Consider the following 15,000-nt stretch of genomic DNA (forward strand, 5'->3'; position numbering starts at 1 on the left):
TTAAAATAGAAACTGCAAGAACGATTTATCATTAGAAACACACATCAGGTCAGTAGAGGAGAATAGAGGACAGTAGATCTGAATTCAGCTCAGAGGCTCATCACTGCCTCTGTCTGTAATACACACACGCACACACACACACACACACGCTTGTCTTTATATCCTCGTGAGGACACTCGTTCCCATAATGCCTTTCTTGGCACCTCACCCTAACCTTCACCATCACGGCTAAATGCCCAAAAACAATTCGAACCATGACCGTAAAACCAAGTCTGAACCTTTAAAGACATTTTTTTGAAGGTGTGTCAGGAAGTGATAGTCCCCACTTTAACGGAGACGAGATTTCAGTGATTCATATCAGTAACGGGCTGAGATGGAGACAGCAGGGGATTGTGGGACTTTGGGGCGGGGGGAGTTAAAGGCAGTAAAATGTGTTAACCACCATTCTGTTGCATTGCTTAAAGTGGACTATACTGATTTAACATTTTAGTTCACATTTATTTTCCTGTATATAATCAGATTTTTATGAAAAAAATACTGGTTACACCAGTTGACACTGGGTTGCATTCGACTTTAAACAATAACTATTTCATTTTCACATTTTAAATTTGACAATAACACATCATTGACCCGAATGTGTGAGACTAAAACCTCTAAAAGGTGATTTTAGTCTACAACTACACTCCCATGAGCCACCCTGCTGCCTCCCTTCACACGGTTGCCCCGGTTACCTGGGTCAGACGCTGCAGTGGTGCTGATCGGCCAGGCGGTGCTCAGTGTCACAGAGGTCAGCCAATCAGGAGGCGTTGTGAAGGGCTGTGTGGGCGGGGCCTGAGTAGAGGAAGCCGGAGAGACGCTGGACGTCCCGGCGGCCGTCGTCCCGCCTCGTGTGATGTCACCGTCATCGTGGCGGTTCAGGAAAGAGGCAGTGGTGGCGTTCTCTGCCTCCGATGGGGAGGGGTTTGTGCTGTTACCATGGTAACCAGGACTGCTGTCAGAGATGGGCTCGGGGGAGGGAAGGGGGCTGGAGTCCAAGAGACTGCTGCCGAATATACCTGCGGAGAAACACGCACGGCTAGCTTTAACAACGTGAACACTGCGCCAAAACTCACCGATCAGCCGTTTGTTACGTCGTTGAGTTAGCCAACATGCTAACATGCTAATGGTACCATACCGTACCACACACTGACACTAGTAGTAAAACACTCTCATTCTTACACTTGATGCCTTCAGCTGTGAGGTGTCGGCGCTAACCTCTACACCACATATAGCTACATGTGGAGGTTTATTACTAAAAGATTGGGGACGTTTGGTACAATTAGTACTTTTACTTTTAATACTTTAAGGAAGCTTTGTGACTGATTGTTCTGGACTCTTGTCACAAAGCGTTTTTATACTTTTACTCAAGTTAAAGATCTCAGTAGCTCTTCCACCACTGTGTGTGTGTTAACAGGACAAATGTACTGAGTTATGTCTAATGCAACAACTGCTGTATCTCACACACTCTCACACACACACACACACACACACACACACACACACACACACACACACACACACACACACACACAGCTGGTGTATGTCGGAAAACTCTATGAATAGTGTTGGTGATCCAGTTACCATGGTGAACCAGACAGACTGATCTATTTACATTTCATCTGTGTCACACGTACGCACGCACGCACACGCACACACACACACACACACACACACACTAAGAAGATGTAATGTAATAAGTTGTTTTGTTGTTTGTGTCTTTAAATGTTAAAGTGATGCTGACGTGTTTTTACTGAGACAAATTATCAGCTGCAAGAAACTCAACACTGAACTGAATATGTAATTAATAATGATCGTTAGTAAATGACGTACTGAATATGGGTCAGGGGCTAATGAGGCTCGGCAAGATGAGCAATTCAAAAATATGTTCAAAATAGTTTTAAAAGTAGCATCAGGTTTGTTCAATCAGGCTTTTATTGAAATGTTTTTTTTTTTTTTCACTTTTTTTTTTTTAACCAAAAGTCAGACTGAATGCTCCTGAACATGTCAAATGGTGTAACCACAGTAGAATGATAGATATTAAATATTGTATCAGCTACAGTGTGTTTAAGTGGACTTATACTAATAATGACTTCAAAACATGTAAATGTTTCCTGGTCTCCATGGTAACCAGATGAAATGTAATATTTAGAACAATAGTATTCCATTAGCTTTATTTAATATAAAAGTTATAATGTAAGATCATGCCAAACTAGTTGATATGGTGTTAGGAAGGTAGGAAGGAAGGAAGGAAGGAAGGATGTAAGATCATGCCAAACTAGTTGATATGGTGTTAGGTAGGAAGGAAGGAAGGAAGGAAGGAAGGAAGGAAGGTATAATCCTCTAATATATTCTCTCTAAATGGATTAAAAGCAGAAATTTGATGCTGGGTCCACAAAAAAACAATGTGTGAAGTTATTCATACGTTTATTTTCACATTTTAACCCTTTAAATTTAAACTAACCCTCATGGAGACCCTAACAACCTCAGTGACCCTTAAAATGAAACGAGTGATACTAGCGTCAGGATAAACGTGCGTCTGCCTCCCACAGTGATCTTGTTCTTGCACTTTTAAATGTTTTAACACGAGAGGCTCCGTGTATATGTTTCAATATTAAATATGACTTTACGTAACAGGCTGGTTTATTTATAGAGCAGACGGAGCAGGAGTCTGTTCACTGAGCTTCAGAGCGTTAGTGTCACATCACAACCTGAAGCTCATCAAACTGAAACTACCGTAAAATCATTTAAGAGGTATAATTATCACATATTAACACATTTCCTCTGCAGCTTTTTCTGGCGCCAATGCGGAAGTAACTTAGAGCTGCATTCTATCAAAAGGCCACCAGGGGGCGACCGTCTCTATACAAGTCAATGGAGAAGTAACTTAGAGCTGCATTCTATCAAAAGGCCACCAGGGGGCGACCGTCTCTATACAAGTCAATGGAGAAGTAACTTAGAGCTGCCTTCTATCAAAAGGCCACCAGGGGGCGACCGTCTCTATACAAGTCAATGGAGAATTCACCAACTTCTCACTTGATTTCTAACCTCAGTAAACGTTTTCAAAATGTGTTTATGGTCTCAATCGCTAGTTTAAAGCCTTCTTCAATGCAGTATGATGTTCATTTGGGACATTTTGGCCTCCCTGATTTTATATGTGACGATAAAGCAGGGTATGCATTAGGGCGTGGCTACGTCCTGATTGACAGGTTGATTGACCAATGTCCTCCAGATCCAGCCCTCGTAACCATAGCAACCTCCCCGCTCCGCCCATGGCCCCGCCTCATGCCCATATAAGTAGAATCCGTGTTTTTATTTTTCCCAGCATGCACCTGAAATTTTCAAGATGGAGCTGCCTAGATTCGTAACTATTGGCTTCCGAGCAGCAGTCCACAAACCAATGGGTGACGTCACGGATGTTACGTCTGTTTCTTATTTACAGTCTGTGGTTCACACGTGTTCCTCTGTTACTAGCAATCATTTATTATCACGTGTTTTCAGTTTTTACTTCTGTGGTAACTTATTCTGTTTATTCTGTTGTTCAGCTTTCTCACTGACACTGACATGAAAGATCCTGATTCATGAGAGATCCTGATTCATGAAAGATTCATGAGAGATCCTGATTCATGAGAGATCCTGATTCATGAGAGATCCTGATTCATGAGAGATCCTGATTCATGAGAGATCCTGATTCATGAGAGATCCTGATTCATGAGAGATCCTGATTCATGAGATCCTGATTCATGAGAGATCCTGATTCATGAGAGATCCTGATTCATGAGAGATCCCGATTCATGAGAGATCCCGATTCATGAGAGATCCTGATTCCTGATTCATGAAAGATCCTGATTCATGAGAGATCCCGATTCATGAAAGATCCTGATTCATGAAAGATCCTGATTCATGAGAGATCCTGATTCATGAAAGATCCTGATTCATGAGAGATCCTGATTCATGAGAGATCCTGATTCATGAAAGATCCTGATTCATGAGAGATCCTGATTCATGAAAGATCCTGATTCATGAGAGATCCTGATTCATGAGAGATCCTGATCCGGATTCATGAGAGATCCTGATTCATGAGAGATCCTGATTCTGGAGACATGTGTAAGTTGAGTTTAATTTGTTCATCTTGTAATAATAATATAATAAACTTTATTTAAACAGCAGGGTTAGGGTTAGGGCTCTTAACAAAGTTTCAAACTGCTTTACAGAAGAAATGAAACCAAACGAGGCGGAGACAGAAAGCAATGAACAGTCACAGTGATCGTCTGCTCTCTGAGGGTTTATTGAACAGAGCGAGTCCCCCCCCCCCCCCCCCCCCCCAGCCAGCATCCATGTGGGCCCCATGTGGGTTAAATGTGGGCTACGTGGCTACTGAGCGAGTTTGAGCTTCAACTGGCAGATATTCCAAAAGCTTTAAATATTTTCACATCTGAGGAAATAAAGCTGCAGATATTTGTTACTCCCGTTTAAAACATGATTAAATAGTGAATGGATTATCAAAGCAGATACATCTTCTGTTAACCCTCCTGTTGTCCTCAGGTCAAGGACGGACAGAAGGAAGGACAGGAGGGAGGAATGAAAGGAGGAAGGAAGGAAGGAGTAAGGAACGAGGGAGGGAAGGAAGGAAAGAGGAAGGAATTTAGGAGAGAAGGAAGGGAGGAATGAAAGGAGGAAGGAGGGAGGGACGGATGGAAGGAGGAGGGAGCAAAGAAAGAGGGGAGGAAGGAAGGAAGCAAGGAGTAAGGAAGGAGGGAGGGATGGAAGGAAAGAGGAAGGAATTTAGGAGAGAAGGAAGGAAAGGAGGAAGGATGGAAGGAGGAGGGAGCAAAGAAAGGGGAGGAAGCAAGGAGTAAGGAAGGAGGGAGGGATGGAAGGAAAGGAGTAAGGAAGGAAAGAGGAAGGAATTTAGGAGAGAAGGAAGGAGGGAGGGAAGGAAGGAGGGAGGGAAGGAAGGAAAGGAGGAAGGATGGAAGGAGGAGGGAGCAAAGAAAGAGGGGAGGAGGGGAGGAAGGAAGGAAAAATTAAAGAAAGAAGGAACAGTCAAAAGAGATGGGGTCAATTTGACCCGGAAGGACGACACAAGGGTTAATAACTGACTTCTGTTCACAGCTTCTGGACGAATAAAGTTCTTAGATTTTAAATGCAGCTAAAATCCTGCAGCTCCGACATGAGAAACTTTGTGAACGGAGGGAGGGATGGAAGGAGGAGGGAGGATGGAAGGAGGAGGGAGGAGAGAGAAGAAGAGACACAAAGAGGTCTGACAGACTTTAAAGACCATTAGGTGTTTAATGGTGAGAAAAGACACCAAACATTTTAGTGGCTTTATGGTTCGTGTGTAATGAGTCGAAACAGAAAACAGCTGCAGACCCGAGAAGAAAAGAAAAGAAGAGGAGGAACAAAGAGGAGCTGCGACCGCCACAAACAGAAAGAAAGAAAGAAAGAAGGAAGGAAAAAACACATGAGAAAGAAAATGACATGCTTCATTTCATCAGTTTGTAAATTTAATGGTTTTTATTCTTCCAGATGTTCCTGATCGTTCAGAAAAGAAGAAAAAAAAGACGAAGGGAACTGAGGTCAGAACAGAGAACGTGAGAAAATGAAAAGAGGAGAGAAAAAGAGAGGAAGGAAAGAGTGGAAAAGGAGGCAGGAGAAGTAAGGTGAAGTGATTGAAAAGGAAGAGAGGAAGAAGAAAAGATAAAGTGTGAAAGAGGAGCAGAAGAGAAGAATGTAAGGAGAGATGAAGAGGAGAAAAAGAAAGTAAAAAAGTTCAAAAAATAAAGTGAGGGGGAGAAAATGAAAGCCGATGAAGAGAAAAGAGACTGAAAAGGAGAGAAGAGGATAAACGAGTGAAGAAGAGGATAAACGAGTGAAGAAGAGGATGAAAGGAGGACAAAAGGAGGAGGTGAAGGAGCAACTCAGTTTTACAACCTGTGTAAATATTTGAAATTCTTAAACGTTCAAGGCGTTAAAGGGACTCCCCGTCGTCATGGTGACAGTAGGAAGCATGACACACACACACACACACACACACACAATAAACACACACACACACACACACACAATACACACACGTATGATGTAATCAAGCCGCCTTTGAATTAATTAGAGAATCTGACTGTGTCATCTCTCCTCCTACATGCTGTCCTCCTTCACTCTGTTTATCAGCCTCCCTTCTTCTCCTCTTCCTCCTCCTCCTCCTCCTTCACTCTGTTTATCAGCCTCCCTCCTCCTCCTCCTCCTCTTCCTCCTCCTCCTCCTCCTCTCTCAGAGCTAAGCTGACCTCAAATCTTCCTCTGTGCTTTTGATTTCTCCGCCCACACGATGAGGAGTCAACACTCAGACCTGAACCTCGTTACATAAATGTTCGGGTCATGTCGGAACGACGACCTGAGTCACAAAAACCCTTCAACACGACGCCGGTCTGAACTCAACGTGACACCAGATTAAACCAGTAACGTCAAAAACTCCACGTCTGAGAAAGGCGTAGACGTACCGATGTGAAGCTCCAGAAAACAACCAAAAACAGCCTCTCTGGGAACAAGGAGACGAACATTCACGTCACAATTATCCTCCAAAAAATAACTGCGATGATCAACACTGTCCCGATAATCATCAGTACGTGTTTAAAATGGAGCTGAACACACTGGAATCAAAGAAGTATTTTTATCGCATATTCGGACACAAATCTTTTTTGGTGAACATCCATTTAAGTGAAAAACAGAACAGGACGCATCCCAGTGTTCCCTTTACGATCTAACCCTTGACTGCATGTTAGTAGGCTAGCTTTTTCTGAGTCACTCATGAGGATATTCACGATTGTCCCGATAATGGAAATCTCCTCTTCACACACTGACAATGTGGGGACCGGTCCCTGCAGGGTGTCCGCTTTGTCTCAACGTTAGGTTGTAAAGTCACCACACTGTCCTCTTAGTGACAAACACTAGAGTGTGTGTGTTCTCCTACTGAAAGCTGTTCACACACTGAGGGTTTCAATGTGGGGACCCGGTCCCCATATGGTAACCAAGGTAACCACTGTTTCGGGGTTTAGACTTGTTTAAAGGTTAACGTGTTTAGTCTCTACGCTGTCCTCAGAAATCTTGTAGAAACCTATACTCACCAACATGCGGACCGGTCCTCACAGGGTAACCATGGTAACTGCTAACATTTGGGTTTAGACCTGGTTTAAAGGTTAAGAGGTTGAGTCACCACACCGTCGTCAGAAGTGACAGAAACTAGAGCGTGTGTTGAAACCTGCTCTGTACTGACAATGCGGGGACCGGTCCCCATAATGTAACCAAGGTAACACTGACGGTGAGGTTTAGACCCGGTCCTCAGACGGGACAGAAGCAGGAATGTGTGTGTGGTGTGTGGTGTGTGTACCTGTGAGCGCCAGGACGAGCAGCAGCAGGCCGGCCAGCAGACTCACGGTGGGGATCAGGATGTACAGGAGCAGACGAAGGTGATTGGTCGATGCCAGCTTGTGAGGACACGCCTCCCCGCCCATCCCCATCTCAGGTCCTCGACCCGGAGTCTGGAGGACACACAGAGACCCGTTAAAATCCGCCTCACCTGGACCTTCACAGACCAGCTGTGGTCGGTTTCAGCCAATCGGAGCGCCAGGAAGCAGCTTTCAGACGAGTGTGGACGACCAACAGGAGCCGCGGTGTTGACTGAAGGAGCGTTTGGGATCCTCTCGGCCCAGTTTCAGCCCCCCCCCTCCCCTTCCCCTGCCCCCCCGCCCCCGGGTTATTTTTACCGGGCGGAGGAGGGTGACCCGGGTGTTTCTGTCCTCTCACAGTTTCCGTTGAACACGTCCGAGTTATTTTTGAAGCGTTATGACGACGAGCCGACACTCGACACCGAACGGCAGCCGGCTCGCTCCCTCTCTCTCTCTCTGTTCCTGTTTGTCTGTTTCAGCCTCCGTTCACTCCTCTGGCTGACTGACTGACTGACTGACTGACTGACTGACTGACTGGCTGGCTGGCTGGCTGACTGGCTGACTGACTGACTGACTGGCTGGCTGGCTGGCTGGCTGGCTGACTGACTGACTGACTGACTGGCTGGCTGACTGGCTGGCTGGCTGGCTGACTGACTGACTGGCTGACTGACTGACTGACTGGCTGACTGACTGACTGGCTGACTGACTGACTGACTGACTGACTGGCTGGCTGGCTGACTGACTGACTGACTGTGTGACTGACTGACTGGCTGACTTACTGACTGACTGACTGGCTGGCTGGCTGACTGACTGACTGACTGTGTGACTGACTGACTGACTGGCTGACTGACTGACTGACTGGCTGGCTGGCTGACTGAGTTACTGACTGACTGACTGGCTGGCTGGCTGACTGAGTTACTGACTGGCTGGCTGACTGACTGACTGACTGGCTGGCTGGCTGACTGAGTTACTGACTGTGTAACTGACTGACTGAGTTACTGACTGGTTGACTGGCTGACTGGCTGGCTGACTGGCTGAGTGACTGACTGACTGAGTTACTGGCTGGCTGGCTGACTGACTGGCTGAGTGACTGACTGACTGAGTTACTGGCTGGCTGGCTGACTGACTGGCTGACTGAGTTACTGAGTTACTGGCTGGCTGGCTGGCTGACTGGCTGGCTGGCTGACTGACTGACTGGCTGGCTGACTGACTGACTGGCTGGCTGACTGAGTTACTGGCTGGCTGGCTGGCTGACTGACTGGCTGGCTGACTGACTGACTGGCTGGCTGACTGAGTTACTGGCTGGCTGACTGAGTTACTGACTGAGTTACTGACTGACTGGCTGGCTGGCTGACTGACTGAGTGAGTTACTGACTGACTGACTGGCTGGCTGGCTGACTGAGTTACTGACTGAGTTACTGACTGACTGACTGATTGACTGACTGACTGGCTGGCTGACTGAGTTACTGGCTGGCTGACTGGCTGATTGGCTGGCTGGCTGACTGAGTTACTGACTGAGTTACTGGCTGGCTGACTGACTGACTGGCTGGCTGGCTGACTGAGTTACTGACTGAGTTACTGACTGACTGACTGATTGACTGACTGACTGGCTGGCTGACTGAGTTACTGGCTGGCTGACTGGCTGATTGGCTGACTGGCTGGCTGACTGAGTTACTGACTGAGTTACTGATTGGCTGACTGGCTGGCTGACTGAGTTACTGACTGGCTGACTGGCTGGCTGACTGGCTGGCTGGCTGACTGACTGACTGACTGAGTTACTGACTGACTGACTGATTGATTGATTGATTGTCACAACCTCGTCTCCACACAATGACTCAGAGACAAGACAACAGAAGTTGCTGATGGTTTTTATCCTTTCATGTCGACGCTGCTGCTTCCTTTTATTTCTGTGATTTTACTTCTTTGCTTGTTTGGTGTCAAATCGTCGTCTGGATTTTATTATTTATTGAAAATTCACATGAAGGCATTTTATTTTTATACGGACGTTAAATAGAGACAAAAACACACCAACACAGATATTTTCTTCTATTTTAACTTGAAAATCTTCAACTTCAGATATTTTTACGTCTTCATCACTCAGACAGCAACGGTTACTGTTACATTTAAATAATGATAATAAACTTTTATTATTCATTAAACCTACAAATCTCCTCTCAACTAATCATTTAATCATTCAGTTTAAAACCCAAATATGTTCATCTCACCATCGTACAGGACAAAAAAAGGACATTCATTATATTTTGGATTTTTTTTTTAATTAAAGAAAAAATAACTGATTAATCATCTATAAAAACTGCTGCCAATTAATTACTTCCCCATCAAATCAATCAGCTGCTCCGAGGTCTGATTAAACTTTATGTTATATATTTAATACAATCGTTCTTATTATTTCTAACATTATTATTAATATCGATACTTTACTCTTTCTTCTTCTTCTCTTATCATTATAATCACTGTAACTTTATAATAAAACATTCATTGTCTGGTTTAATCACCATATATATAATTATTTTCTATTTAATGAATTTACATCAAAAACAGGAAACACTGCAGGAAAATAACCGGAAACCCAGTTAGCAGGAAATATCCATATAATATATAATATATAGTTTAACTGTTTCATAATCCAGATGAACAGCCATCAGTGTCAGTTCATGTTTTATTAAATCTAAAGAAATTAAAGTTCTTTAATAAAACTGCTAATCCGACTTTTTCTTTAAATTAATTTTATATTTAGTGACAAAAAGTTTCTCTTTAATCTTCACAGAGCAGAAAAATTAAGATTTAAATTGATTTCTCTAGAGGAAGAAAATGTTTTAATGAATCTAAACGATCATTAATTCAATATCTGTAAATTATTTTTCAGTTTTAGTTTCTAATCCAGTGATCACCTCGTTTATAAAGCTTCTTAAAATAAAGATAAATGCTCATCTTCAGTTCTTAGAGCTCAAACTGACTCCAGACAAAAGCTGCAAATCATCAGAAACATCAAACCATGAATGTTTCCAGCTGAAGGTTCAGATTCTCACGTGCGACAGTAATTAACACGTTTAGACTTTATGTTAATGAGTCACTAAATTATTACAGATTTTTACCTTTTATGACATTTTATTTTATTCTAAAACAATAAACTGACTAAAAGAAAATGATGTTGAGTTTCATCTTCAACATCTTCACTCATTAACTTGATGTTTAATGAATTCATTATTCCACCTGACACTCAGACACGGCGCGCGGACAGAGGACAGACACAAGGAGAACGCGGCGCTCACGTGAAGGACAGACCGGGACAGCACGAGCACACACACACACACACCCACGGACACTCACCGTCACGGTTCCCGCTCCGCTGAAGGTGACACGCGGGCAGGTCTCCCGCCGCGCGGACAACATGACCTGCAGCCGCCCGCCGCTGAGAGCGAGACCATCCCTCTGTCTGCTGCCCGCGAGCCGCTCGGCTACCACTACCGAGACCGAGACACGCTCGCTCCGCCCCTCGTGACTCCACCTCTCTCCCTCTCTCACTCTCACTCTCACTCCTTCCCTCTCTCTCCATGGTAACCAACACATACACGCGCACAGGTCGTCTGCACGTGACCGAGTTTTAACGTGGGATTAAACACACAACCGAGGGCCAAGTGCATGCTGGGACATGAGCCTCGTGCTCTGACCCAACTTTAAAACAGCTGTTTGATGTCTTAAAACATTATTCTTCCTCTGAGCTCTCTCTCAGTCCTTCAGTATAAAAAGTTATTCTCTCTAAATGGATTAAAAGCAGAAATTTGATGCTGGGTCCACAAAAAAAGAATGTGTGAAGTTATTCATAAAGTTTATTTTCATGTTTTAACCCTTTAAATTTAAACTGAACCACATGGACCCTGATATGTATAAAAACTTTGTGCATAACTTTTCTAAAGTTACTAAACGACCCATTTCATGAGACGTATAAACATTTGGAGCTCTCATCGTGGGGTCTGGGGGGTCTTTGGGGTCTTTGGGGGGGGGGGCGTTTTTTATTTTGGCTATAAATTTTAACTTTATGTAACACGATTACAGAATGTGACCACGCTGATCGTCAGTTTCGTTCACTTCCTGTAATAAAAGCAAACGTGTTATCAGATGATTTGTCAGTTTTGCGTCTGGAAAAGAGAAAAAGTTTGAGAACCTCGACTTTAAAGAGACTCTGAAATAAAAGCACATTGAGAAGAAATCTTTGGTCGTCAGCAGTAAAATATGACATCATGTTACAATAAGACTCTTTATTAAGGATTTATAAATGGTTGTGGTTGTGAGTGAGTTATTAGATTGTAAAACACTTCGTAAAGCATTAACAGTTATAAATGAGTTATAACCTAATGTCCTACACATCCGTTTAGGGTCACTATTTGGCAGGATGAAGTTCGGCTACACTCCTGCGTTCGTATCCATCTGGGTTAAACAGGCTGTCAGATGTTTATGAGTTATAGATATTTATAACTGGAACCTTATAAAGTGTAAAATGGATCAGTCTCATTTAGTTTGTAACTCATAAATAAATAAATACTCACAAACATGAAAAAACTCAACAAGCCGATAAATACAGGATCACTATTTGGCAAGCAGCTGCTCACTGTTACTGTTCTGTTACTCCTGAGTTATAATAACAGCTTATTAACCCTTTAGTGTAAATATCCTTCCTTCCTTCCTTCCCTTCCTCCCTGCCTTCTTTCTTCCCTTCCTCTTTTCCTTTCTCCCTCCCTCATTCCTTATTTCCTCCGTCCTTCCTTCCTTTCCTTCCTTCCATCTGTCTTTCCTCTATCCTTCCTTCCTTTCCTTACTTCCATCTGTTCTTCCTCCCTCCCTTCCTTCTTTCCTTCCTCCATCCCCCTTTCTTCTTCCTTCCTTCCTTCTTTCTTCCCTTCCTCCCTCCCTCCTTCTCTCTTTCTTTCCTCCCCCCTACCTTCCTTCCTTCTTTCTTCCCTTCCTCCCTCCCTCCTTCTCTCTTTCTTTCCTCCCCCCTACCTTCCTTCCTTCTTTCCTCCGTCCTTCCTTCCTTCCTTCCTCCCTTCCTTCTTTCCTCCGTCCGTCCTTCCTTCCTTCCTTCTTTCCTTCCTCCCTTCCTTTCAATGAGTGTCCTATAAAGGGTTAATGAGTTAAGTAAATTACAACACAAAGACGTATCGTAAAGTGTTGCCGAATAAGTTAAGACGTACGATTATCACGTTAACTGGATTTAGAGTTTCTGTGTTTTTCTGGAGCTCTCAGCTTCATCTCACCGTCTTCGTTAGTGAGATGAAGCTGCAGAAAATCATGGTTCTCTTTTTTTTTTGGTGTCAAACTTTTATTTTTAAGTCATGACTGGATTACGGGGACCGGTCCCCACATTGTCAGTGAGCAGGTTTCTACAGGACACACACGTTCTGGTTTTGGTCACTTGTGAGGACCGTGTGGAAACCAGTAAATTACTTTCATGGTTTTATGAGTCGCTAGTTTCTCCGTCAACAGGTAAAGGCTGATTTATACTTCTGTGTCGGAGCAAGTTCTGCGTCGAGGGAACGTGTTGCTGGGGGGGGGGGGGGGGGGTGCGTGTGTGTGTGGTTTCAGAGGAGTCTCTATCTGTATCCTTTTTTATCTTCTGGTCACAGTAGCATGTAGCATTGCGCTATGTGCTAATAACAGAAAACACGCGTAGTTACGATTTTTTGGAGGTGCACGTCCGGCTACGGTGTACGGGTCTGCGTCGACGCAGAGAGCTCTGCGTAGGTACGCCGTCGTTCCGACACAGAAGTATAAATCAACCTTACGTTGCGTTTTTGCCCGAGGTTTAGCGCCCCCTGTCTGCTCACAGCTGTAAACACATCACAGCTAATTTACATCCAACAAACCGATAAAAACTTCAACATTCATCAATAATTCAAACAATTCTTTATTTAATTTACTGAAGGAAAAAAAATTAAAATGAAATTGCTTGTCTTACAGAGAGAGTTGGACGTTCAGATTAATAACGCTAGCTGGTTAGCTTAGCTTAGCATCAAAACTAACATCATCAATCTGAACGTCAACTCTTGAACTTTTTCTTTACAGGTTTTCATCAAACATAAAACGTGAAGAATACTGAAGGTGAAATGAATGAGCAGGTTTTTCGTGTTTTAACAGCGTCAGAAAACAGGAAGTCAGACCTAGCTGTCGTCTCAGTGTTCGTCGCTACAGGAAGTCTTTTTATTTAAAGGGACAGTGCTCAGTCAGCGGTGGGCGGGGCTACACTTTGGCTAACGTTAACACCGTTTAAACTGAAGCACATTAATCCGAAATATCCCGTTTTACGTGAATTTCTTCCCGTCTGAACAGAAACTGAAATTTAATTCAAGCTAAAATCATAATGAAGTGAAATCTGAGTCTCATAATTATTAATAAAAAAAGAAAACTGCTCTTTTCTTCAGGCTTCGTTTCACAGACGCAGAGAAACAAGAAAAAAAAGCTCAAAAACACGAAAAGTTTCAAGTATTTTGTAAAAAAAAGAAGAAAATAAAACAGATTTAAGTGTTTTGGTGTCAATTAAACTTTTCTGACTCAAACTCGACTTCCTGGATCAGATTTCTTTTCAACCGTTTCGTTGACAAAATATTAAATTAATTAAAAATCAATTTATCGCTTTGAGTCATTTTTTAAGGACAAAAAAGTAAAAATTCTCTGATTCAGTTTCTTAACGTGAATATTTCCTGTGTTTTGTCTCTGTGACGGTAAACTGAAGATCTTTCCGTTACCGATGTGGAACAAACGTTTCTTAAACATCCGTCTGAAACGTTTCACTCTGAAGATAAATGCGTAAAATAAAGAGACGAGGTTCATTAAGACGATGAGTCAGCAGCTGGTTGTTCATAGAGTCATGATGTCATAGCGTCATGATGTCATAGAGTCATGATGTCATAGCGTCATGATGTCATAGCGTCATGATGTCATAGCGTCGTGATGTCACTGCGGGCTCAGGACGTAGTACGCGGCGGCAGACAGCAGCGCTCCTCCCAGCGGGACGAGCACGAAGGCGGCGCACCTCCTCCACCACCTCCCCCTCCTCCCCTGCTCGTCATCCACCTCCTCCTTCCTCCCTCGCTTCTTACTCCTCCGTCCTCCTCGCTGCTGACGCTTCTCGAACGCCTCGAGCTCCTCCTGCAGAAACATTATTAACGGTTAAAGACTCGTTTAAATTTAAACTTTAAAATAATCTGGAAATGAAATCACACTCACCTGAAGCCTCTTCTGCTCCTCCTCCTGAGCTGCTTTCTGCTCCGCCTCCTTCACCTGAACACACACACACACAAACACACACACACACACACACACACACACACACACACACACACACAGGTCAGAGTGTATCCAGTGCAGCTTTTCCTCTCTACAGTTCTAGCTCTACTCGACTCAGCTCGACTTGGTACCTGGAACCTTTTCCAGGAAGCTTTTCCATTACTATAGTTCCTCCTCAGTGTGAGCGGGGTCGTCATAGCAACGCTGCGTTAACA

General features: G+C 43.8%; 2 protein-coding genes across 2 annotated transcripts in view; both read right to left on the minus strand.

Annotated features, from left to right (window-relative positions):
- Window positions 1–10,894, minus strand: part of corin (corin, serine peptidase) — a 25,657-nt gene extending 14,763 nt beyond the window's left edge. The window contains exons 1-3 of the mRNA XM_053343626.1: window positions 10,832–10,894; window positions 7,423–7,552; window positions 732–1,055 (exon numbers count right to left, since the gene is read on the minus strand). Of these exons, the coding sequence (XP_053199601.1) occupies window positions 732–1,055; window positions 7,423–7,552; window positions 10,832–10,894 (517 nt within the window). The remainder of the gene's footprint in view (window positions 1–731; window positions 1,056–7,422; window positions 7,553–10,831) is intronic.
- A 3,527-nt stretch (window positions 10,895–14,421) lies between these two features.
- The window catches only part of nfxl1 (nuclear transcription factor, X-box binding-like 1), a 29,780-nt gene continuing 29,201 nt past the window's right edge, over window positions 14,422–15,000 (minus strand). The window contains exons 23-24 of the mRNA XM_053343634.1: window positions 14,726–14,779; window positions 14,422–14,647 (exon numbers count right to left, since the gene is read on the minus strand). Coding sequence (XP_053199609.1) covers window positions 14,453–14,647; window positions 14,726–14,779 — 249 coding nt within the window. The 3' untranslated portion in view covers window positions 14,422–14,452. The remainder of the gene's footprint in view (window positions 14,648–14,725; window positions 14,780–15,000) is intronic.

The sequence above is a fragment of the Scomber japonicus genome, chromosome 22 (assembly GCF_027409825.1).
Source record: "Scomber japonicus isolate fScoJap1 chromosome 22, fScoJap1.pri, whole genome shotgun sequence".
Lineage (NCBI taxonomy): Eukaryota > Metazoa > Chordata > Actinopteri > Scombriformes > Scombridae > Scomber > Scomber japonicus.